Source organism: Panthera pardus, unplaced genomic scaffold (assembly GCF_024362965.1).
Source record: "Panthera pardus isolate Hobbes unplaced genomic scaffold, ASM2436296v1 HiC_scaffold_3, whole genome shotgun sequence".
Taxonomy (NCBI): domain Eukaryota; kingdom Metazoa; phylum Chordata; class Mammalia; order Carnivora; family Felidae; genus Panthera; species Panthera pardus.
In genome coordinates this window covers 28,981,738-29,006,641 of record NW_026526876.1, presented here as the reverse complement: position 1 = coordinate 29,006,641, position 24,904 = coordinate 28,981,738, and the positions used below count along the sequence as shown (strand labels likewise).

At 39.5% G+C, this 24,904-nt stretch overlaps 1 protein-coding gene across 5 annotated transcripts in view; it reads left to right on the top strand.

Moving 5' to 3' along the window:
• Nucleotides 1–24,904, top strand: part of EFCAB3 (EF-hand calcium binding domain 3) — a 157,773-nt gene that overhangs the window by 86,566 nt on the left and 46,303 nt on the right. For 4 of the 5 annotated variants that reach the window (XM_019466645.2, XM_053892743.1, XM_019466644.2 and 1 more), the window contains 9 exons: nucleotides 1,091–1,144; nucleotides 2,263–2,367; nucleotides 4,320–4,373; nucleotides 5,223–5,327; nucleotides 5,876–5,929; nucleotides 7,551–7,655; nucleotides 14,569–14,622; nucleotides 15,741–15,845; nucleotides 20,087–20,140. In XM_019466645.2, coding sequence (XP_019322190.2) covers nucleotides 1,091–1,144; nucleotides 2,263–2,367; nucleotides 4,320–4,373; nucleotides 5,223–5,327; nucleotides 5,876–5,929; nucleotides 7,551–7,655; nucleotides 14,569–14,622; nucleotides 15,741–15,845; nucleotides 20,087–20,140 — 690 coding nt within the window. The remainder of the gene's footprint in view (nucleotides 1–1,090; nucleotides 1,145–2,262; nucleotides 2,368–4,319; nucleotides 4,374–5,222; nucleotides 5,328–5,875; nucleotides 5,930–7,550; nucleotides 7,656–14,568; nucleotides 14,623–15,740; nucleotides 15,846–20,086; nucleotides 20,141–24,904) is intronic. The other variant, XM_019466646.2, reaches the window with a different exon arrangement.

Here is a 24,904-nt window from a genome sequence, read left to right as displayed (position 1 = left end):
TGTGCCTCCCCAACACCCCATAATCCAGCAACTAAAAGATAAACACCTGAGAGCAGGGTGCCTCCAGAACCATGTGCTGGGACTGTCAGTATTCAAATCCGATTGGTCAGTCGTCCAATTAGTCCCTCAAAAACCACCTCTTGGGCACCTGCATATGCTCACCACTAGAGACCCTAGAGGCCAGCCTGTGCCCCGCCTGTGTCTCCTGCCCAGTCTCATGGACATCCACGTAGACCTTCTTCCCACATACACACTCCCATCACCACTTGTCCCCTAAGCAAGAGCAAGCCTACACATCACCGAGGGGGCTGGTACCCCTTGATGGCAGAAGCAGCACCATGGGCAGCAAGTGCCCGATGCCCATCTGTATTCTCCCCACATACACCTAAGGCTGTGGCCACTTCCCGTGTCTAGCATTCCCCTAGATTGCTCTCAAGGAGCCAATTATGAGAATTGGGACATTGGCTCTGAGACAGCAGGACAAAGACGCAGAGAGAAGATGGGCTGTCATGGAGATAACTGCATATACATGCCAGGCATTGTGGAGTCTGTCAACACTGGAGACACTCCTGCCACAGGAAGGGGCCCTTTGGGACAGACAGCACCTGTGGAGATGGGTGGGGCTGGCAGATGTCCCGTGTTCTCCAACCCTGTTGAATTTCCTCTCCATTTATGGAAACTGTTTAGAGAACATTTATTTAAATATTGTTTTATACCACCGTTTGGATTGATAATTATTTTTAATAAAATCCCTTTATAGGCCTATCATTCAGGCTAAACATAGACTTAGAGGAATACCTTATGGGCCTAGGGCATGAGCAAGGAAAAGGGAGAAAGGCAGAGCATCAAAGTGCAGTTCAAGAAAAAAAAAGAAGAAGAAGAGGCAACTATATGGGTGTATTTTTAGCCTGCATCAGCTACTGCCATAGGTTCCAGTGATGGAATAGACTGACCACATTGAGGGCATTCCTTTTATTCTTCTTTGAGGGCGAGATAAATAAATTGCTAGATGAATCATATCAAATGTCTTATAAAATTATAGAATTCCTTATCCTTTTTCTTTTGACTTAAACTTTACCCTGACTCACAGGAGATGGAAAGGTGTACAAGAAAAGATTACTGAATAGTGTGAAACTTCTCAAAGGTAAGAATCATGAGAACGGCAGCTAAAATCTATTAGGCTTTGCATTTGCTTTCTTTTCTTTTTTTAAAGTTTATTTATTTATTTTGAGAAAGAGGGAGAGTGGGAGCTGGAGAGGGGCAGAGAGAAAAGGAGAGAGAGAATCCCAAGCAGGCTCCACACTATCAACAAAGAGCTTGCCACGGGGCTCAGTTCCACAGACCATGAGATCATGACCTGAGCCGAGATCAAGAGTCGGATGCTTAACCAACTGAGCCACCAGGCACCCCTGCCTTTTTAAATTTCTGATTAGAACCATGCTATTCCATTATTCCACTGGTTTAATGACACTGAACTTATGCTCATAACCTACCACTCTTCTTTAGGTATAACTACCTCAAGTTATTCTTAATAATATGCAGCAAGTTTGACATTCTGATTTCATTTACGCTGATTATCACAATTCATCAGGCTTATCTAATTCTTCATCCATGATTATTTCTTTTTAAAAATTTTTTAGGGGTGCCTGGGTGGCTCAGTCAGTTGAGCGTCTGACTTTGGCTCAGGTCACGATCTCGCGGTCCGTGAGTTCGAGCCCCGTGTCAGGCTCTGTGCTGCCAGCTCAGAGCCTGGAATCTGCTTCTGATTCTGTGTCTCCCTCTCTCTCTGACCCTCCCCCACTCAGGCTCTGTCTCTCTCTGCCTCAGAAATAAATAAACATTAAAAAAAATTAAAAAAAATTTTTTTTAATGTTTATTCACTTTTGAGGGACAAAGAGAGACAGAGCCTGAGTGGGGGGCAGAGAGAGAGGGAGACACAGAATCCGAAGCAGGCTCCAGGCTCTGAGCTATCAGCACAGAGCCCAACATGGGGCTTGAACTCACAAACCGTGAGATCGTGACTTGAGCCCAAGTCGGACGCTCAACCGACTGAGCCACGCAGGCACCTCCATGATTATTTCAATGAAAAGTTACAACACAGTGCTGAGGGAGCATTTTCTCTTCTCACCTCCAACACTGACTATCTGGGTTCATTTAAATGGCCAGTGTTTCACTCTCCACCGAGGGTGGATACACATTCAAAGCTAGCATCTTCCACTTCTTGGACTTACTTCTATTATTTACATCCTCTTCTTTCCCAAGGAAAGAAAGTCAGTATCAGTAACCTGGACCCCCTTATAAAGAACACGGGAATTCAGCTTGAGAAAGAGGACCATCAGGACTTACTGAAACACCTGCCGACTGATAGTAAGTATTTCAGATAATACCACTGTACTTCGGAGCAAATCTTAGAGCTTCTATATGAGGGCTTCTGAAGGCAAACCTGTTTTTTAATCTCTTTGAAAAAATTATGAAAGATTTCAAACATCTATCAAAGCAGAAAACACGGTAACAAATGCCTGTGTATCCGCTGGCTAGAGCTAACAGACGTTACCATTTTTCCTTATTTCTTTCATACATCTTCCTTCCTTTCCATGTATGTCTTTTTTAAATAAGACAGTTTCATTAACGACTGAATAATACCAATTTAGCTGGGTAAAAATGCCATGGAGGCAAAAATAGTAGAATTCATTAGAAAGAGTTGGCTAAGGGGTAAGCGCCAGGCTAAAAGGTCCTGAATTAGAGGGCTCTTGGATTCCAACATAGAGCCAGTGGCTTCCCATTAAAAGCCTGATGAAAAACAACTTGTAAGAGAGCCAGACAGCACATCTCTCAGCACAACCAGCACATGCCACACCAAAATAAACAAATTACTCTTCTTCCCTACTTCAGGGTTCCTATTCTCCACTAATGATTGGCAGGTGTGGCTAAGGCCACTGTCACCAGCAAACATCTTTGCTGCCCCTACCTGTAGTTGGCCTTAATGAAGAAAACAGTTTGAGCCCACCTTGTAGTTTAAAATTTCCGGGGCACCTGAGTGGCTTAGTCGGTTAAGCGTCCGACTCTTGATTTTAGCTCAGGTCATGATCTCACAGTGCAGAGTCTGCTTGGGATTCTCTCTCTTTCCCCCTCTCACTCCCCTTCCCCTGCATGCTCTATGAATGAATGAATGAATGAATGAATGAATGAATGAATGAATCCCTCTCCCTGAGTAATTATCCATTATTTTGTCTGGAGCCTCTTCTTATCATGAAAAATATCACTATAAATCATTTAATTGTGACATTGTCCCCATATATTAGCTAGGGGCCCTTAAAATGTTTCCTACCAGAAAAGGGATTGTTACCAATGAGTATTTTGAGGCCATTCAAAAAGAAAAAAAAAAAAGGAAAGAATAATTTTTTCTAATCCAACATTATGACTACTATACCACTGGAATTCATTCTTAGCTAGCACAAAACTAGATGCAAAACACTGAACTAGAGAGTGAACAATTTATACCTGGTAGGACAAAGAAAATTAAGGCATGATCTCTGCTCTCAAACAGCTCACTGTTCTGAGGGGTGGAGGTGGGGACTGTAAGCAAAATTTCGAGAGTGGGAAGATAGCATTCTGTCAGGGTTTAACAGTCAGCTACTCATGTAAATAAATGACATCTAGGCCTCAAATTCCATCTTGTCTATTGAAATATGCTTCCGTATTGGGTCTGAAGGAAGGGAGAGTCCTGTTAGAAGGGGTTACAGTTGATCCTTGAACAACAGGGGTTTGTGTGGATCCACTTATGTGCACATTTTTTTAAATTCTGTCACTGCAGTACAGCACTGTAAATGTCTTTTCCTTATGATTTCTTTAGTAACATTTTCTTTTCTCTAGCTTTCTTTATTGTAAGGATACAGTAAATACACAGAACATACAAAATATGTGTTAATTGATATTTTATGTTATCGATAAGGCTTGTGGTCAACGATAGGCTGTTAGTAATTTTTGAGGAGTCAGAAGTTACACATGGATTTTCAACTTTGTAAGGGGGTCAGCACCCCTACCCCCCACGTTGTTCAAGAATCAACTGTATTATTAAACCTGCTTAATCTCTGGGTTAAGGGTCATTGGATATTTTTACCAAGTAGTATTAATTAGAGGATGTTCACTTTAACATTTGGACCTTTCTCTTTGTTCTTGCTTATTTTGACTTTAAAAAGTTACTGAGGAAAATTATGAGAAACAGCTGAATTTGAACCTTTTATATTACGACTTAAATTTTTCATATCGTTTTTCTAAGTCTAAGATTTGGTCTCTGCCTGAATTGCCTCTTCTTACAGAGAATAAAATGGTTGATTTGAATGTGGTGATGGACGATGCAAAAGCTTTTATAGGTAAGAAGTAGTGGTAAAAAGGGAATTCGTTATTAACTAAGACCTTAATGATTTACAGGAAAAAAAAAAGATGCTTTTAAAACAGTAGTTTTCTCTTCAGGCTATTACTGACATGCGAAGTTGACCCGCCCCCATCCTACAAATTTAATGGTTAAATGTTTGCTTTATAATCTTACTGTTTGATTTGGGATTTTTCCTGTATAGACCTACATTATATGGAGTTTGGACCAAGAATGTTTTCCACTTCACCATTGTTTAAACCACCAAAATATAGGTGAACGCTGTTCAGTCTCAAGGTGAAGCTCTTGTAGGACAGCCAGGAAATATGTGTCAAAAGACCCCATAATTCAGGAAACATAATGGCATTTGACTTATATCTGGGATTATATCTACTTTTCTTTTGCTTGAATTGAAAGTGTAAATTCTATTTCTGAACATAATCCATTTGCCCACATGTACTCTAAACCTACATAGATTAACAAGTTTCATTGCCAATTTGCTCTTCTAATTAAACTTATGCCAAATATGCAATCTTCTCTATCATTTGAAATCATTTGCCCATTCCTAACATTCTTATGCATGAACGGGGCGCCTGGGTGGCTCAGTCAGTTGAGCATCCGACTTCAGCTCAGGTCACTATCTCACAGTTCATGAGTTCGAGCCCCGCATCAGGCTCTTTGCTGATGGCTCAGAGCCTAGATCCTGCTTTGGATTCTGTGTCTCCCTTTCTCTCTGCCCCTCCCCCACTTGTGCTCTGTCTCTCTCTGTCTCTCAAAAATAAATGTAAAAAAAATTTTAAAAATTAAAAAAAAAAAATATTATGCATGAACAATTCTCATCTTTCCAAAGGAGAGAAGGTTAATGTGGGTAATCTGAACAATGTGCTGAGGCAAATGGGACTAGTACTGACTGATGAGGAGAATAAGGAGCTGTTGAAAAGTCTGCCCATTCATGGTGAGCATTTAGCACATCTCTGAACATTCGTGGTGAGCATTTAGCACATCTCTGAAACTTGGATTTATGGGCTTGTGTATGAAAAGTGCTGAAATCATATATGCCTTTGTCTAGTAAAACCCCATCTGGAAAACATGGTGTTACAAAAGAAGAAATCCTGTTCTTGTCACTTACATTTTAATATTGAAAATTGGCAACATCTTTCACTAGTCTCCATCATCAAGGCTACATTATCTTGTCACCCTGGGATCACTGCTTCACCTAAATCCTGACCAAGGAAATGAGGAAAATCAGAGGAGTAAGAGTAAGAAGGAAAATGGGAGAAATAGGGAGATAAAGACTGTTTTTAATTCAACCAATAGGTAGATTTACATCAGTGAGAGCTTTATCTTTGGTTTCATTCTTACTTGAGGGCAAAATAAAATAAAATCCTCAACAAATCTGAAGCATTTTCCCCCCTGAGATTATGGATGTTGGATTGTCTTTGTGCTCTATTGTTAATCTTCCCTTCACTTAACCTATATTCTTAATCGTGTCTTGTCTTACAGCTGATGGAAGAGTATATAAGAAGAGATTGCTAAAAGGTGTGAAAGCACTCAATGGTAAGTGAGAATCATGGTGAAAGCACAAATAAAAATAAATTCCTCGTGCTTAGCATTTGCCTTTAAATGTTCCAACCTTGCTTCTTGCCAATTTTTTGATCCATTGTTTTAGACTCATAACTTCCCATTTTTTCTTGGGTGCATTGACATTTCAGGATAGAAATTCTAACACTGTATTCCGGCTAGAACTGTACAGACTGGTTGCTATTTTCAACCATGAGTGGACTCACTTATTCCCCTCTGTTCACCTCTCATGGGAAACTGAAGCAGAGTCCACTGGACGGGTGTTAAGGAAAATATCCTATCTCTACCCTTTATACTATTCTGTTATAAGCAATAATTTTTTAAGTTTTTAATCAGAAATTATTTTCAAAACATCAAATACTACAAGAAAACTATCCAATTCTACCACTTAGAACACTGAGGAAAGAATTGTAAGCTAAGGGGTAGCTGGGTAGCTTAGGCAGTTAAGCATCTGACTCTTGATCTCGGCTTAGGTCGTGATCTCACAGTTCCAGTTGGTGAGATCAAGCCCCGTATCGGGCTCTGTGCTGACAGCATGGAGCCTGCTTGAGATTCTCTCTCTCCCTCTTTCTTTTTGCCCCTCCCTTGCTTGTGCCTCTCTCAGAATAAATAAACATTTTTAAAAATTCTGCAAAGAATTGCTAAGTCAAGTCATGGGGATATAATGTGCAGCATGGTGACTATAGTTACAATACCATATTGCATCTTTGAAAATTGCTAAGAGATAGGGGCTTCTGTATGGCTCTGTCAGTTAAGTGTCTGACTTCGGCTCAGGTCATGATCTCACAGTCCGTGAGTTCCAGCCCCATGTCGGGCTCTGTGCTGACAGCTCAGAGCCTGGAGCCTACTTTGGATTCTATGTCTCCCTCTCTCTCTGCCCCTCCCCTGCTCATGCTCTGTCTCTGTCTCAAAAATAAAAACATTTAAAATTTTTTTTAAAAAAAAGAAAATTGCTAAGAGATAGATTTTAAAAGTTCTCACCACAAGAAAAAGAATTCGCAACTTTTCATGGTGATGGATGTTAACAAGACTTATTGTGGTGATCATGTTGCGATAGATACAAATACTAAATCATTATGTTGTACACCTGAAACTGATATAATGTGTCAATTATATTCCAATTTTTTGAAAAGCAAGAGTCCTCCTACCTCCATCAATCTCATCTGTCCCCATAAAGGTAAATACTGTTTACTGTCCACCTGGGTCTCAATGGTTATCTTTCTCAATTTTTTCCTACTTTCTTTTTTAATATGAAATTTATTGTCAAATTGGTTTCCATACAACACCCAGTGCTCATCCCAACAGGTGCCCTCCTCAATACCCATCACCCACCCTCCCCTCCCTCCCTCTCCCCCATCAGCCCTCACTTTGTTCTCAGTTTTTAAGAGTCTCTTATGCTTTGGCTCTCTCCCTCTCTAACCTCTTTTCCTACTTTCAACAGAAATATCTAAATCTAGGGAGATATATATGTTAATGGTTTCTTTGTGCCCTTATGCTTTATCCTCCAGTTGGAATTTATGATGCATGACCATGATTAGCATTTTTCACTCTTAAGCATCAGTATTTATGATCTTATTTGGTGCCCTTCTTTCCTAAGGACCAAGGGTCAAACTCAAAAAAGTGAAATCCCTTGTGGAAGACATGGGAATTAGACTCAATGATGAGGAACTTGAGGAAATAATGACTGATGTGTCAATTGATGGTGAGTATTACGGGTGTCATTATGCCCTTGAAAGAAATATTGAACCCTTCTATCAGAACTACTGAAAGTAGCCTTCCTTTTTCGTATTTAATGAAGTAAATGTAAATAGAAAAACTTCATCCTGACTCATTAGGAAATACTATCTCCAAAAATGCTTTTTAAAAAGCCATGTTGTGGGGCGGCTGGGTGGCTCACTCGATTAAGTGTCCGACTTCAGCTCAGGTCATCATCTCACAGTTCATGGGTTTGAGCCCCACGTCGGGCTCTGTGCTGACAGCTCAGAGCCTGGAGCCTGCTTCGATTCTGTGTCTCCCTCTCTGTCTGCCCCTCACCTGCTCACACTCTGTCTCTCTCTCTCTCTCTCAAAAATAAATAAACATTAAAAAAAATTTTTTTAAAGCTATGTTGCAGGGGCACCTGGGTGGGTCAGTAGGTTGAACATCTGACTCTATTTTTTTTTAATGTTTTATTTATTTTTTTAGAGAGAAAGCATGAGCAGGGGAGGGGCAGTGAGAGAAGAGGACAGAGGATCCGAAACCACAGCAAGTGTGATGCGGGCCTCAAACTCATGGACCACGAGATTATAACCTGAGCCAAAGTTGGACACTCAACCAACTGAGCCATCCAGGCACCCTGAGCATCCGACTCTTGAAATGGTCTCAGGTCATGATCTCACAGTTCATGGGATCAAGCCCCAAGTTGGGCTCTGTGCTTACAGTACAGAGCCTCCTTGAGATTCTCTCTCTCTGCCCCTCCCCTGGTCACATGTGCATTCTCCCTCTATCTGTCTCTATCTCTATCTCTCAGTCTCAATAAATAAATAAATTCAAAAATATATATGTTGGGGATACTACTTGTAAAACTTAGCCATGCCTTCAATGCCATACAAGTAAGTCACTGAAAGAAAAGTGAAATTTTATACCTCATTTATAAGGGAACATGTTGGGGACACCTGGGTGGCTCAGTTGGTTAAGCCCCCAACTTCAGCCTAGGTCATGATCTCGCTGTTCTGGAGTTCAAGCCCTGCATTGGGCTCTGTGCTGACAGCTCAGAGCCTGGAGCTTGTTTGAGATTCTGTATGTGTCTCTCTCTCTCTCTGCCCCTCCCCAACTCATGCTCGCTCTCTCTCTCTCTCTCTCTCTCTCTCTCAAAAATAAATAAACAAATTTTTATTTATATAAAATTTATTTATATATTTATTTATATAAAAAATTTTTTATACGGGAACATTTAAGAGAAAAATTAACCAAGTCAGAAATCAAATGATGAGTTAGCAGAGAATGATTGCAAGACAAAGAGCTAGTACCCCAATGGTAGAAAAAGCCCTCACACATTTATAAAACATACTGAGAGTAGAAAAAGTTAAGTACACAAATAGATAATTCATAAAAGAGCAATATAATTGCCCAGTAACATAAAAGATGTCTGACCTCACCAATAGTCATGAAAATACAAATTAAAAAAATACAGTATTATTTTCACTCATTGGACAGGCAAAAATTAGCAAGATTGATAATATCCAGTTCTGGCGAGGGTATGAGGAAAGGGACTCACTGAAAGGTAAGAGTTTGCCACTGCTATATATGGTCTTAGAAAAATCATTTAGCAGTATCTATGGCGGGCGGGGGGGATTCCCTTTTCCCCTGGTGAATCTAGCCAATATGCCTCATCTGTAGTGTAGCTGTTCTTTGTGCTGAGGTCTGGTCCCTGTTCTGCCACTAAATTGCTAACAAATGATTTAACCCTACTGAATGTTAGTGTCTTCCCATGTTAAATGGGAAGTTGAACTAAATAATTCTCTAGGGTCACTTCTTTCTCTGAAATCAATATAGATAAAACCTGCAAAGTACTTAATGTAATGTCTAGAAGACTCCGTAAATGTTAGTCATGATGATGGTGGTGACGGTGAAGGTGATGGGGAATATGGAGGAGATGCTGGAGAAGAACAGAAGGAAGAAGAAAAGAAATTCCATGACCTATGAATTAATTTTGCCATCGTGAAAATATAAGCCCTAATGAATAAATATTTGTTTACTAAATATGACCTTTATATAAATAAATAGGTGAGATGAGACCAGAGCATTTGGTAAGAAATAGCACTGGGCTCACATCTTCGTCCTTCACTACTCCTCTTCTTATTCTTGGCAACTTCCATAACTTCCATGCAGATCAGGGCTTGTGACTTTACTGTGCCATAGACCCCTTTGACAGTCTGATGAATGGATCACTTCTGAGTATAATATTTTTAAATGACTAAAATATAATAAGTAAGATTATGAAGAAACTAAATTTATCAAAACATTAAAGATATCAATTATTAGTGCTTAATAACACATTTAACAAGTTCTAGTAGTAGATGTAATAGTTGTTAGAATTTTAAAGTAGTGATGAGTAGGGCGCCTGGGTGGCTCAGTCATTTAAGCATCTGACTCCAGCTCAGGTCATTATCTCATGATTCGTGAGTTCGAATCCCACATGGATGAGCTCAAGCCCTGCTTCAGGTGAACCCCACTTCTCTCTCTCTCTCTCTCTCTCTCTCTCTCTCTCTGCCCCCTCACTCACTTACAATCTCTCTCTCTCAAAAAAATAAATATAAAAAATGGGTGCCTGGGTGGCTCAGTCGGTTAAGTGTCTGACTTTGGCTCAGGTCACAATCTTGCGGTTCACAGGTTCGAGCCCCACATTGGGCTCTGTGTTGACAGCTCAGAGCCTGGAACCTGCTTCAGATTCTGTGTCTCCCTCTCTCTCTCTCTCTCTCAAAAATAAATAAATATTTAAATAATAATAATAAATTAATTAAATAAATAGTGATGAGCGTAAGTAACTTTTCAATATATTTGCAAGAGCTACCATATAATATCCAAAATGTCAGTGATTTGTATTAATGGCAAAGTCATAGGTTTTACTACTTCCACTGTGGTTTGTTGCCTGCATTAATAATTGAAGAAAATGCTAAATTTAAGTGAGTGGTTAGTGAAAATAAAGATGGGACATTGTGAGAGTTAGAGGCACCAGCCCCCTGTGCAGTCAGAATGTAACTACTAATAGCCTACTGTTGACTGGAAGCCTTACCAATAACATAAGTCAATTAACGAATATTTTACATGTTATATGTATTATATGCCATATTCTTACAATAAAATAAGCTAGAGAAAAGAAAATGTTATTAAGAAAATCATAAGATTGGGGTGCCTGGCTGGCTGAGTCAGTAGAACATGCAACTCTTGATCTCAGGGTCATGAGTTCATGCCCCACGTTGGCTGTGGAGCCTACTTAATTAAAAAAAAAAAAATCATAAGAAAGAAAAAAATATATTTACAGTACTGTATTTATCAAAAGAGTCTATATATAAGTGTAGTTCAAACCCATGTTGTTCAAGGGTCCACTGTATTTTTTTCCCATTCAAGTTCAAGGACTCCCTGAATTCTATCATTAGAGGGTACATAGGCCCCAGGTTAAGAAATCTTGATTAAATATTATTTAACTCCTGATATAAGTCACCCATCTAAACACCCTGACCTCCTGTTCCTTGACTTCCTTAATTTCAATCATCTTTCACTCCTGTCCCCTTAACTGCTACTCACATGGTGTTGACCTACACCTTGCCCTCACCTTACACTTCATCATCCCCAAAAACTCTATTTCACGTACCCACTCTCTGATGATTATCCTTCCAGTTTACTTACCATGCATACATTTCTGCCATAACACAATGGAGGAATGCCTGAAAAACCTCCCGTTCTGTAAAATTTAAATTGCCCACTAGGGGCACCTGGATGGCTCAGTTGCTTATGCGCCTCCAACTACAGTTCAGGTCATGATCTCCCAGTCCATGAGTTCAAGCCCCACATCAGGCTCTGTGCTGGCAGCTTAGAGCCTGGAGCCTTCTTCAGATTCTGTGTCTCATCTCTCTCTGCCCTTACCCAACTCACTCGCTCTCTCTCAAAAATAAATAAACATTAAAAAAAAATTTTTAATTGCCCACTAAAGTAACTGAGCTCATAGGGAAAATTGGAGAAGCCCAGTCCAAATATGTAACCAGAAAACTAAGAAAAGCAGTAAGTGATACTGTGTGAGGAAGAGTAGACAGCCCAGGTAAATAGCTGAGTGGCTGGAGACTATTAAAAAATACACACCCACACCCACAAAGAAAGAGTTGAAAAGCTGGCTTGCAGTTCTGAAATAACGTAGATGGAAGTAGATTTCTGAGCCACTGAACCTTATTCCCCTTCCTATATCACAAATATCTCTTCCTATATTAATTATTTTATGAAAATAGGGCTGAAAAAGCCCCTGCCATAGCCAACCTAGAATTTTTTCTTTTCCTACTGAAGTTCATAATTCCAATTCTTTCACTTAGGAAAAAAATCCGTGTGAACCAACATACCATCCACATTGCTGTGACATTACCCCATTCACCAACTGAATATGATGACTAATGCTGTTGAACATGCGCTGTAGCAGGACAGAGTACAGAATTCCAACCCCAGCCGCTCACCAGCCACGTGGAATCTCGGCTCCCATTGTGGGCTGGCCCTTCCACTTGTGGCCTGGATCTCATCTCCACTTGCCTTCTCAAGGACTCAACTCCTACAATTTTCCCCCTTTCTCTCCTGCACCATTAATTTCTCCCTCTCTAGAGTGTCTCTCTATGTATTCCATTGACATGCTGATAATGCTTTTCAATTCCCCTTGTCCCCTGCCAGTGACCATTCTATCCCTTAGTTCCTCTTCACAAGCAGAACCTCTCAAAAAGTTGTCATTACTTAGTGTTGTCTGGTGACTGATCATAGCTACATTGAGCATAGCATAATGTATAAACTTGTCGGATCATTCTGTTGTACACCTGAAACTAATATAACATTGTGTGTCAACTATACCTCAAAAAAATCCCTAACATTTGTGGCGACTCTTTATCTCTTGTTCCTCACCCCCATTCACTCTTGAGTACTCGTTCCCTGCCATGGAACCAAACCAGCTCTCAATCATCAGTGACCTCTCTCTCTTGCCAAGGTTCATGGTCACGTCTCTGTTATTTCACTTGCTATCTCGGCAGCATTTGACATAGTGACTAACCCATCTTTATTAAAACATTTTTTTCTACAGACTTTTGAAGCCCCATACTCACCTAATTTTTTTCTTTCCTTACTGGGAGCTTCTTTTCAGTTTCCTTTTCAGTTTCTGACTCTTTTTCCCCTGCAAGGTCTCTAAATAATGAAGCGTCCAGAGGTAGAAACTTGGCTGTTTGTGTATTTGGTTGGTTGGTTGTTTTTATCTGCACCTTCTTCCTAGGGGATTGCATCCAGTCTCATTGGGTCAGATGACTTCTTAAAGCTGATAAAAGCAAATTTATTTCTCCAGCTCAACCATCCTAAGTCAGGAATGGTATCTCAAACTAGCTATTTGAGACCTCCACTTTGATGTCCAAAAGGCATCATAAATTTAATAAAATATTGATTAATTCCCCCTAAAAAGCTTTGAGGCTTTCTAGTAATGACATTTAGTAATGACATTTAGTCCCATGTCAGTAATGTCATCCCATCTACCCTGTTGATGGAGAAAGAGGGGAAGGAGGGTTGGGGAAGGGGACAAATAGTTTTCTTCCTTAATTTCTCCTTTCCCTTACATCACACATTTAAATCTAGGCTCCACCTGCAAAATATGTCCAGAACTCATCCACTTATCACTGCCTCCACTGCTGCAACCATAGCCCAAGCCACCAGGATCTCTTTCCTGGACCACTGAAACAGTCTCCTGTCTAGTCCCCATTCTTCCAGTTTCCCCATCCTGTGCACATCAGCCAGAATGATCTTTTCAAAGCTAAAATCCAGTTAAATTACTCCCCCTTCTTCGAGGCTTCCAATGACCTTCCATTACAACCAGAATAAAACCCCACCTTTATCATGGGGGCCTACAATTCCCTGCATGATTTGGCCCATGCACACCAGCCTTTTCTCTGCCTCTCAGTCACATCAAATTTATCCCATTCTTAGGGCTGTCCCTCGTACTGTCTTTCAACTTGGAACATTCCTTCTTGTCATTCAGGCTTCAACCCAAATAGTCCTCAGAGAAGCCACCCCTGACTTCCCCATCTAAAGCAATCTTACCATTGCTCTTTATTATATAACCCTGTTTTATTTCAATGACATTTTAATAGTACTTAAAATGATCCTTTTTGTTTATTTGTTTATTGCCTGCTTCCCTCTGTGAGATTGTACGTGCACTCCTTGACAGCGAGAACCCTGCCAGCTGGTTTACTTTCGTATCCCCAAAGCCTAGCAAAGTGGCTGGCATATAAAAGCCACCCCCTTAAATATCTGTTGATTAACTGACTAAATTAAAAAAAAAATACTCAGGGTCAGGTTCATTTGTCCTTTTTCCCTATACTTACCTGTAACCAATCACTTCTTAGTTTAATCTTACTCTGGTGGCCTCTAAAGCAAAGGAAAAGGAAGATATAAGAATGATTCATTACAGATTGAAAGCTTTCTTCATTTCTTTTTTTTTTTTTAATTTTTTTTAACGTTTATTTATTTTTTGAGACAGAGAGAGACAGAGCATGAACGGGGGAGGGTCAGAGAGAGAGGGAGACACAGAATCCGAAACAGGCTCCAGGCTCTGAGCCATCAGCACAGAGCCCGATGCGGGGCTCGAACTCACGAACCTCGAGATCATGACCTGAGAAGTCGGACGCTTAACCGGCTGAGCCACCCAGGCGCCCCTAGCTTTCTTCATTTCTAAGATAACACTGTTATCTCTGAAGTTAAGTCCACAAAATTCTAAGGAAAATTTGGGGAAAAAATTACTGAATTTTCATGGTCTTCACAGTTTCCGAACTTAGGTATCATAAATTTTGTGGGTCTCAGTTATGCCAGCTTGTCTTATTCTGAAGTTTATTGCCCTTGCCTTACAGATGATAGAACAGTTGGTCTGAATGATTTGATGAATGCTGTCAGTTGCATAAAGGGTAAGTTCCAAGCTGTGATAAAAGGATATTGTAAATAACATCTTCATATTTTATAATTGGTAGAGAATAATATTTCCCCTTCACATATGTTTCAGTTCTTTCATATGTGTACTTTTATGGATGCTTCTGAACTTGGGCGAACAGTAGTTAATATGTGTTAACATATAAATTCCCATCATATTCTCAGTTTTCCCCCAAAGAGTTCTTCACCAAAGATCAAGAGCCAAAGAAACATTCCTTTTCTCCATGAACCCCACTCCCAGAAATTTATCCTCTGGTAATAATATAGCTGAATAAAAGAAAAAAGTCTCTACCCAAAGACCTTCAGAGAAATTTGAAACAGCCTAAATATCTAACAGTAGAGGAATGACTACATATACCCTGGCCTATTAGGCCACTGAGATATCATGTGTTGAAATTAACTAAAGATTACGTGGTAACTTGGAAATATGTTAACGACATAATATTAGGTTGGAAAAGCAGAATACAGGACGGTGTGGATATTAGATTTCCACATAGTAAAAGTACAGCCTTATTGTCAGAGTCCAGAAATGGAATATGAAAAACTACAAATCGTTTTGTGGTAGGGTAGCAGATTTCTATTTTTTCCCCTTTTATATTAATCTTTAATGTTGCTGCATTCTTTTTACAGTGAATGAGGAAAAAGTACTTCTGTGTTGAGATGAATAAAATTCTTGGAATGCATAGTGATCACAGAAGCAAGCTACAAGCAAATGTTTTCAAATGAAAATAAAATTTTTAAGACTGGTCTATAGAAACACACTGAATTTTCAAGCAGGGTAGGAGAAAGGGTAAAAATAAAGCCAAATCCTTATATGTGGCTTAATTTGCTATGGATTTTGCAATAACTCACCAGTCGATTCCTGACCCATAGTGTACTTTCCTTTTTGTAGCCGCTAGAATTAAAGACACAGAACTTTTTTCTGACCCTCCTGTTAATTCTGGGCACTCGTGGGTAATAGTATATATAAGTATATATAAGTAAGTATATATAAGTATATAAGTATATATAAGTATAGTATATATAAGATAGCATTTTTCATCCTTCATAGATAGTTCTATAATATTTACATAATTTATTTCTTAATTTTTCTAAGGAGAGGTGATGGATATCCAGGACGTGGACACCTTTCTAGCCAGTGAGGGGATCGAGCTCACAGAAGACGATATGAAGGAGCTGATGCCTCATTTGACAGTTAAAGGTGAGAAAAATTCTCATCTTCCCAGAAGTGTGTCTTTGTTATCCTATATGTAAGATCCTCAGAAATGATCCTTGTCTTTTTTTTTTTTTAAGTTTATTTATTTTGAGAGAGAGACAGACAGACAGAGATCAAGGGAGGGGCAGAGACAGGGGGAGAGAAAGAATCCCAAGCAGGCTCCACACTCTCAGCTCACAGAGCCCAACTCAGGGTTCAGGCCCACAACTGTGAGATCAGGACCTGAGCCAAGATCACGAGTTGGACGCTTAACCAGCTGAGCCACCCAGGCACCCCTCCCCCACTCCTTTTATTTTTTCTTTATTTTTCTCCCATCCCTTTTAAATTTTTTTTTTTCAACGTTTTTTATTTATTTTTGGGGACAGAGAGAGGCAGAGCATGAACGGGGGAGGGGCAGAGAGAGAGGGAGACACAGAATCGGAAACAGGCTCCAGGCTCCGAGCCATCAGCCCAGAGCCTGACGCGGGGCTCGAACTCACGGACCGCGAGATCGTGACCTGGCTGAAGTCGGACGCTCAACCGACTGCGCCACCCAGGCGCCCCACTCCCATCCCTTTTAAAGACCTACCTTCCCCTGGCTCTTCTGCCTGATAATTATGACCATCCACCCCTCATTCCTTTCTCAACCCTCTTTTTAATTGTCTATAGGAAGCCACTTCTTCTTCCTAGGTTCACATTCTTTGAATCCTTGCAATTGGCTTCCTCGCTCACATAGCCGTGACTCTACCAAAATAGCCCCCAGAATCCGAAATCACTAATGACTCCCTTGCCAGCTTCACTTATTCAAGGTTCCCAACGTGGGAACAACCGAGGGTTTATTTCCGTCTTCTTAGTTTTAGTTCCTTCCACCCTTTGATTATATGGCTCCCTGATCATTGCTTTAGTTACCAACTCTCTATGACAGCAGCTCTCAAATGACAGTCCAGGGACCCCTCTCTCTTGGGAGGTCCACGAGTTTGAAACTTTTTTTTTTTTTTTTTAGAAATGATCTGACACTTTTTTTTTTTTTAATGTTTATTTAGGTTTGAGAGAGAGAGAGCACGCGCAAGCAGGGAAGGGGCAGAGAGAGAGGGAGACACAGAATGTGAAGCAGGTTCCAGGCTCTGAGCTGTCAGCACAGAGCCCAAGGCGGGGCTTGAACCCATGAACCCGTAGGATCATGACCTGAGCCGAAGTTGGATGCTTAACTGACTGAGCCACCCAGGCACCCCAGAAACTTTAAAATAACTCTAAAACATTATTTGCCTTCATTACTCTCATTCACTCACAAGTATACAATAGCTTTTTCAATAAGCTACGTGATATATCCACAGGATATACTGAAAAACCTATGAAAATATTTCTTTTCTGACTACCTGAGTCTATGAGGCCAGATTTTCTTCAACCAAAAAAACACATCTCAGCAAACTAAATTCAGAAACAGACTGAGAATCCCAGCTGTCTTCTATTAAGCCAGACATTAAAGAGATTCGCAAAAATGTAAAACAATGCTATTTTAGCTCAGGCTGCTATAACAAAAATACCATAGACTGGGTGGCTTATGAACAACAGAAATTTATTTCTCTCAGTTCTGGGGCCAGAGGTCCTGAGATCACAGTGCCAGCATGGTTGAGTTCCGGCGACAACGTTCTCCTGAGAGGCAGATTGTCAATTTCTCATGGTATCCTCCCAGGGCAGAGAGCTCAGAGCAGCAGGCTCTCTCCTGACTCAGAGGGGCACTAATCCCGTTCATGAAGGTCTGCCTTCATGATCTCATCCTATCCTAATCACCTCCTCAGAACCCAGCCCCCTAATAACATCACATTGGGGATAGGATTTTAATATATGAATTAGGGGGCTTATGGGGGGACATAAACATTCAGTCAATAACATTTCCTTTCCCACTAAATGTTAATACTTTAATTTTTCATTTTTAACTGATACATACTTTTCATTTAAAAGTATGTTAACAGGTTCCCTGGTGGTCTAGTGGCTAGGATAAAAGTATGTTAACATGTACTGGATTTATTGCTATTTTAAAATAGTTTTTAGGGGCCGCTGAGTGGCTCAGTTGGTTAAGCGTCCAACTTTGGCTCAGGTCATGATCTCATATGCTGACAGCTCAGAACCTGGAGCCTGCTTCAGTATCTGTCTCCCTCTCTGCCCTTCCCTGCTCCTACTCTCTCAAAAATAAACATTTAAAAAAATGTTTTCTCATTTTTTTAAAATTTCTCAGTTTTAATATCTAATGATAATTATAACCCACATAAACCTCTGGGAGGTTATCAAAAATTTTTAAGAATTTAAAGATGCCCTGAGACCAAAATGTTTGAAAACCTTTGTTCCCTAAATTATTCTTTGTCACCGCTGTGTTTCCAGCCGCCTGTTAAATATTTCTTCCTTTTCCACCAGCATCTTAAACTTTTTTTGAAGAGTGGACTTTTTCGTAAACATCAGATGCACACAGTGAGCTAATCAAACTCCTCAGTATGGCTCACTATCATCATTGGCCCATGCAAAGACTCTTTGTGTTTCATTTTATTATTTTCCCCTTTACCTCCTATTTCCATTCCTAGCTTCTTCCCTCCATCATAGGTACATTCTCTTTTTTATCTTTATTTTTTTGGTACTTGCAAACTTTATTCTTTTTCTTTGTCAAATTCTTACTTAAATTCTAGTTAGTTAACATATAGTGTAATATTTGTTTCAGGAGGTAAATTCTGTATTATATCTAATACATATTCTTCAATCTACCTTCCTCATGTTTATTTTAGATAGGTATGTATCCTTTTAAAAATTCAATGTGTGTAGGGGGTGCCTGGGTGGCTCAGTGGGTTAAGGTTAAACGTCCCACTTGGGCTTGGGTCATGATCTCACAGTCCATGAGTTCGAGACCTGAGTCAGGTTCTGTGCTGACAGCTCAGAGCCGGAAGCCTGCTTCAGATTCTGTGTCTCCCTTTGTCTCTGCCCCTCTCTCTTCCCCCCGCCTCAAAAAAAAAACATTAAGAAAATGTTTTAAAAAATTCCATGTGTGTGGTATTTAATTTCCTTAAATGATATTATGCTATAAAACTCATTCTATTTGTTTAATGTTTATTTTTGAGAGAGAAATAAAGAGTGCGGGGGAAGGGCAGAGAACGAGGGAGAGAACCCCAAGTAGGTTCTGTGCTATCAGCTCACAAGCTGTGAGATCATGACCAGAGCCAAAATCAAGAGTCAGATACTTAGAGCACCTGAGTGGCTCAGTCAGTTGAGCGTCCAACTTTGGCTCAGGTCATGATCTCATGGTTCATGAGTTCGAGCCCCGCATCGGGCTCTGTGCTGACAGCTCAGAGCCTGGAGCCTACTTCAGATTCTGTGTCTCATTCTCTCTCTGTGCCTCCCCCACTTGCACTCTGTCTCTCAAAAATAAATAAAAATGTTAAAAAAAAAAAAAAGAGGTACTTAACCAACTGAGCCACCCTAGTGCCCCTATTCCTTTTTTTCAAACCAACATTTTTAACAGCCTTATTGAAATATACTTCACATACCAAACAATTTATCCATTAAAGTATATAATTCGACGGTTTTTAGTATTCACAGATAGGGGCAGCTATCACCACAGTCATTCTAGAACATTTTCATCACCTAAAAAAGGTGCTATGTGTATGCAGAAGGTGCTAAGGGAGGATTTAGCCAAGGCTGGGGTTTCCTGGAGAAGACCCTAAGCTGAACAAGTATGGGAAGATGGTTCTAGCCAGAGAAGCACACTCTGTATCCGTAAGAGGACAAATACACACCTCACATGTATTCATTCTCAAGAAGTACTTGTTAGAAGAAAACACACAGCAGCTCCTTCTCTCCCTATTCCAACTCTGAGCACTTGGCCAACGTATTCTCTTCATATCTTTGTTTCTAAGATAACATAGATCTGAGTCTGGAAAAGATGCTGCCAGAGTTGAGCCCTGGTTCTTTTTGTAATATCCCTTTTCCGCCTGTCACCTTTGGAGTGTCAGACCTTGAAAGACAGGAGAGAGGAGCTGTGTTGAAGACGTAGAGAGTTTTGTGTCACTGAAGAGTTTTCCTTTGCTCCGTCCTCACCGGAGGGAAAAATGAATCCAAGTCCCAAGCAAACCAGTCTCTCTAGTCCTTCTAACTCACGGACAAAGTTCCAGGCTACCATGTCATTTTAATCACTTCACAACTTTTATCAGTTTTTATGAGTTTTTTATGTGACTTTCTCTGTATCCGATTCAAATGTTTTACAGGAAATGGGAAGGTTAGAGTGCCTTCAATAATGGCGGGCCTGAAGAAGTTTAAACGTGAGTGGAAATTTATGATTCAATTTATAAAAAGGGATAATCTGGTGCTATGCATCTGTTTTTACATGTGTTTCTTTGGTTATAAAAGTAATACATATTCATTATAGAAAAGTTCTGTTTTTCATTATCGAAAGTTTCTATAATGAAAAAATGAAAGAATGAAAAAGGGAAATGTTAATAATTCTTAATTGTATCACCCAATGATAATCTATAATTTTTCTCACCCCCAATTTTATTTCCTTATACACACAATTTTTGTGCATTTAGCTTTAAAGTCATACTTTCAAAGTATTTTTCCATTTTCTTATTAATATTAAAATTTTACCTATTGATCATGATCTCACAGTTTGTGGGTTCAAGCCCTGAGTCAGGCTCTGCACTGACAGCATGGAGCCTGCTTGAGATTCTTACTCTTTCTCTCTCTCTCTCTCTCTCTCTCTCTCTCTCTCTCTCTGACCCTCCCCCATTCGCTCATGCTCTCTCTCTCAAAAATAAATAAATAAAAATTTTCAAAAAATCTTACCTACTGATTGGTATGTCTAATGACCTAAAATTCATTTTTAGATGCCTGTGAAATTAAGCATATAACCTTAGTACATTTTGTTTGCAGGTCTCTTAGCATATTAATTTTTTTGTTTGTTTATTTTGAGAGAGACAGAAACAGTGCAAGTGGGGGAGGGGCAGAGAGAGAGGGGAAGAGAGAGACTCTCAAGCAGGTTCCGCGCTGCCAGCCCAAAATCCAAGACGTGTGGCTTGAACTCATGAAACCATGAGATCATGACCTGAGCCAAAACCAAGAGTCAGACACTTAACCGACTGAGCCACCCAGGCACCCCAGCATATTTATTTCTAAAATAAGTTTTCCAATGCTAAATGCCACAGTCTGTACTTACTTAGAAAATAGTAAGTGGTAAGTTTGAAAACGATGCTATGAAACTTTCCAGGAGAGGAAAGGTAAAACTTGTCTTCGGTCCCCTTGCCCCGACACACAACCTCAATCTGTACTTCTTCAATAATTTTGATTTGCTCTCTGCGCCAGCATTCTTCAACGAGAACGATTTTGTAAAAATTGATGTCTTTGAAAGCCTGATTGTGTTTCAAAAAGAATTTAAGAATAATTTAAGGTATTTTATGTAAGTATCTACAAAATGAATCTTAATAAGAGAAGATAAATTTGAATTCTAGACACCCACACTTAACATTTCCAAACGAGTCCTGTTGTATTTTACTATTTATAAAAGAAAAAAAATCCTCTGAATAGGTCCCATTCTATCCCATATATTGCTGTTTCTGTCGCTGATGCCAGAAAACTTTCAAAAATGTCTGTCCGGTGGTTTTTAATCCCAGCATTTAAAATCCCAATGCTGAATTTAGAGATACAGAAGCAATCCTCTAGATCATGTATAATAAGATCAGTGTTCATCAATAAGCATTTATTCAGTCCCCAAGCACTGTAAAAAAAGAAAGAAATTCAGCAATGAAAAGGGACAAAGTTCCTGCTTTTAGCAAGCCTGGTTTTTGAGTATAGTATGTGCTCAATAAATGCTTCTTGATTGACTAATAAAGGTTCTAGTCTCCTGCTTTCTTGATAATTGAAGATTCACTAACCCTAGCAGCTGTATTGAGGTCATTCTCATAATACCCCTCCCAATCTGGGCCACTCTGAAGAAGTAGTTATGTAAAACTATGTAAAACCCCAGGGCACACAAGGGAGTTCTGCAAATCAGCCTTTCGCAAAGCTAAGAAAGCACAGCTTCCCAGTCCCCCCTGCTTACTGTTCCATTCTTCTTCTTTCTCCTCTTTCATTTCTTCTTTTTCCCTGTTCTTCTCTTTTCCCTGTCTCTATAAGAGATTACGTTTCTTTCATTCCTGCTTCCACTTGTTTTCCTAGTAGTGTTGCCTTTTTTTTCTTTCCTTCTAGTCTCTATCACACATAAATGTTTCACATGCCCATCCTGCTGTCCCACTGCTTTCTTCACTATGTAAGCCCATTCCAAAATATATTTTATTCTGTGAAGTCCACAGTGCTTTAAAGAAAATGTAGACATTAAAAGTACGTTTCCTCATTTTAGAAATTTCCGACAGTAGTGTCTATTCCACAAATTCCCCAATTGTTACTACTCAATGTCCACTTCTTTTTTTTTAATTTGGAGTTTTGTTTTATTTATTATTAAGTTTTTTATCTTAATCCCAAAGTAGTTAACATAGAGTGTTATATTAGTTTCAGGTATACAATATAGCAGTTCAACAGTTCTATACATTACTCAATGCTCATCATGATAAGTGCACTCTTTTCTTTCAACTTTTTATTTAAATTCTAGTTAGTTAACATATAGTTGTAATAATGATTCCAGGAATAAAATTCAGTGATTCATCACTTACATATAACACCCAGTGCTCATCACAAGTGCCCTCCTTAATGCCCATCACCAATTTAGCCCATCCCCCACCCCTCCAGCAACCCTCAGTTTGTTCTCTGTGTTTAAGAGTCTTTTATGGTTTTCCTCCCTCTCTGTTTTTATCTTATTTGTCCTTCCCTTCCCCTATGTTCATCTGTTGTGTTTCTTAAATTCCACATATGAGTGATATCATATGATATTTGTCTTTTTCTGACTGACTTATTTCGCTTAGCCTAATGCACTCTAGCTCCTTCCACATCATTTGCAAATGCCAGGATTTCATTCTTTTTGATGGCTAATATTCTGTTATATATATATACATATATACACATACATATATATGTATACATGTATATATATGTATATACATACATGTATATATGTATATACATGTATATATATATACATATATACATATATACATGTATATATATATACATATATACATATATATATATATACATGTATATATATATCTCACATCTTCTTTATCCATTCATCAGTCAATAGACGTTTGGGTTCTTTCCATAATTTGGCTATTATAGATAATGCTGCTATAAATATTGGGGTTCATGTGCCCCTTCAAATCAGTATTTTTGTCTCCTTTGGGTAAATACCTAGTAGTGTAATTGCTGGGCCATAGGGTAGTTCTACTTTTAATTTTTTGAGGAACCTCCATACTGTTTTCCATATCCACTTCTTAAGTTTCCTTTATAGATGTCGGTATTAAGGGAACAGATTTTATTTCTGAACATTGTATTGACATTTCTGTATATTCAAATACATACTACTTATGATTAAAGTTTTTACTTACAAATTTCTGATGACTAGATACACTCGTTGTTTAGATAATGGCACTTTTTACACGTAAGTATCTTTTCTCTCCAGTTCCCATTTCGCCATTTCTAATTTTCTCAGGAATAAAAGCAAATTTCAGTTACTAAGCAAAACAACATGAAAATGACCCTTCTATATGAACAACTTCAAGACCTGCTAATACTTACATCGTTTGATGGTGAACATTCAAAATTCTACTCTGGCCTGCGATGCTGTTTGGGTTGTAGGGTTCTGAATGAGAATTTCTAAAACCCTACTTATTAGGGCTATAGAAAACCCCTAATACACATTCAGGAAAAAAACCTGCTGTGTACAAATAAAGTCTGCCTCTTGACAGAAACCAATCTTCCACGTCACATTCCCAACCAGAATGGCACCACATGCAGCCTCCCACAATGGAACCGGATGCCTCTACCAAACTGATGTCTAGGCAGGGAAAAGAAGCAAGCAATAGAGGGGAGAAGGATGAGGGGGAAGGGAAGGAATAAAGATGTTTGGTAGGGTTTTTTAATCCCACATCTGTGTCTTGTGTCAGTATTAATCTCTCCCTTCTCATAAAGAAAATACATCTACTTGATGGGTACTGCCTTCTCCAGGATAAATTACCCTGTATAGCCTTCACAGCCTAAAAATGTGCTACCAAAACCTTTTTCATGTTCCCATAACCTGCAACTGACCTTTCCTGGTATTAAAATAGTGCATTATTGGCTTTATCTGGCCAAACTAGACCAAACTTGGAGAATTGAGCCATTATATCCAGCACTTTTCTCCTGATTTAAGCTCCTTGTGTATAGAAACCCGACATTGTGGGGTGGGGAGGGGAGAATTGAATCAGTACTCTTAAAGTACTTGTTCGGTTGTCGTTCTGGCCAGAGGTTGGGGTAGGGCAAGGGGAGGAGATTTTGTAGTTAATATTATAACAAATATTTTGTGCATGCAGTTCACAGGAGAATTCACTAGAAAGAAATATCCATGCCATTAAAAGGTATATACTTGGTGAACAGTTCAGAACCAAAGCAAGAATGAAAATGAAACAGGGAGCAGGCCATCCCCCTCGAGTCAACAAATTTGCAAAACCCGTTCACTTCTTTTCACCCTGAAAGATGATGAATGAACAGTCTTGCCTTCAATGCTAACTCTATAATGCTTTTCGAAAAAAATTTTCTGGAGTTTGATCCATTGAGGCACCAAAAGAGGCAGTATGAACCAAGAGGTGTATCACCAACTGGGGATGAAGGGGTGCACTTGTGATCAGCACCGGGTGATGTGTGGAGGTGTGGAGTCTCACCATATTGTACACCTGAATCTAATAGAACTCTGTATGTTAACTAACTGGAATTTAAAAAACATTTTATTTTATTTTATTTATTTTTGATAGAGACAGAGCACAAGTGGGGGAGGGGCAGAGAGAGAAGGAGACGCAGAATCTGAAATAGGGTGCAGTCTCCGAGCTCCGAGCTGTCAGCACAGAGCCCAACGCAGGGTTCGAACTCACAAATTGCAAGATCATGACCTGAGCCGAAGTCGG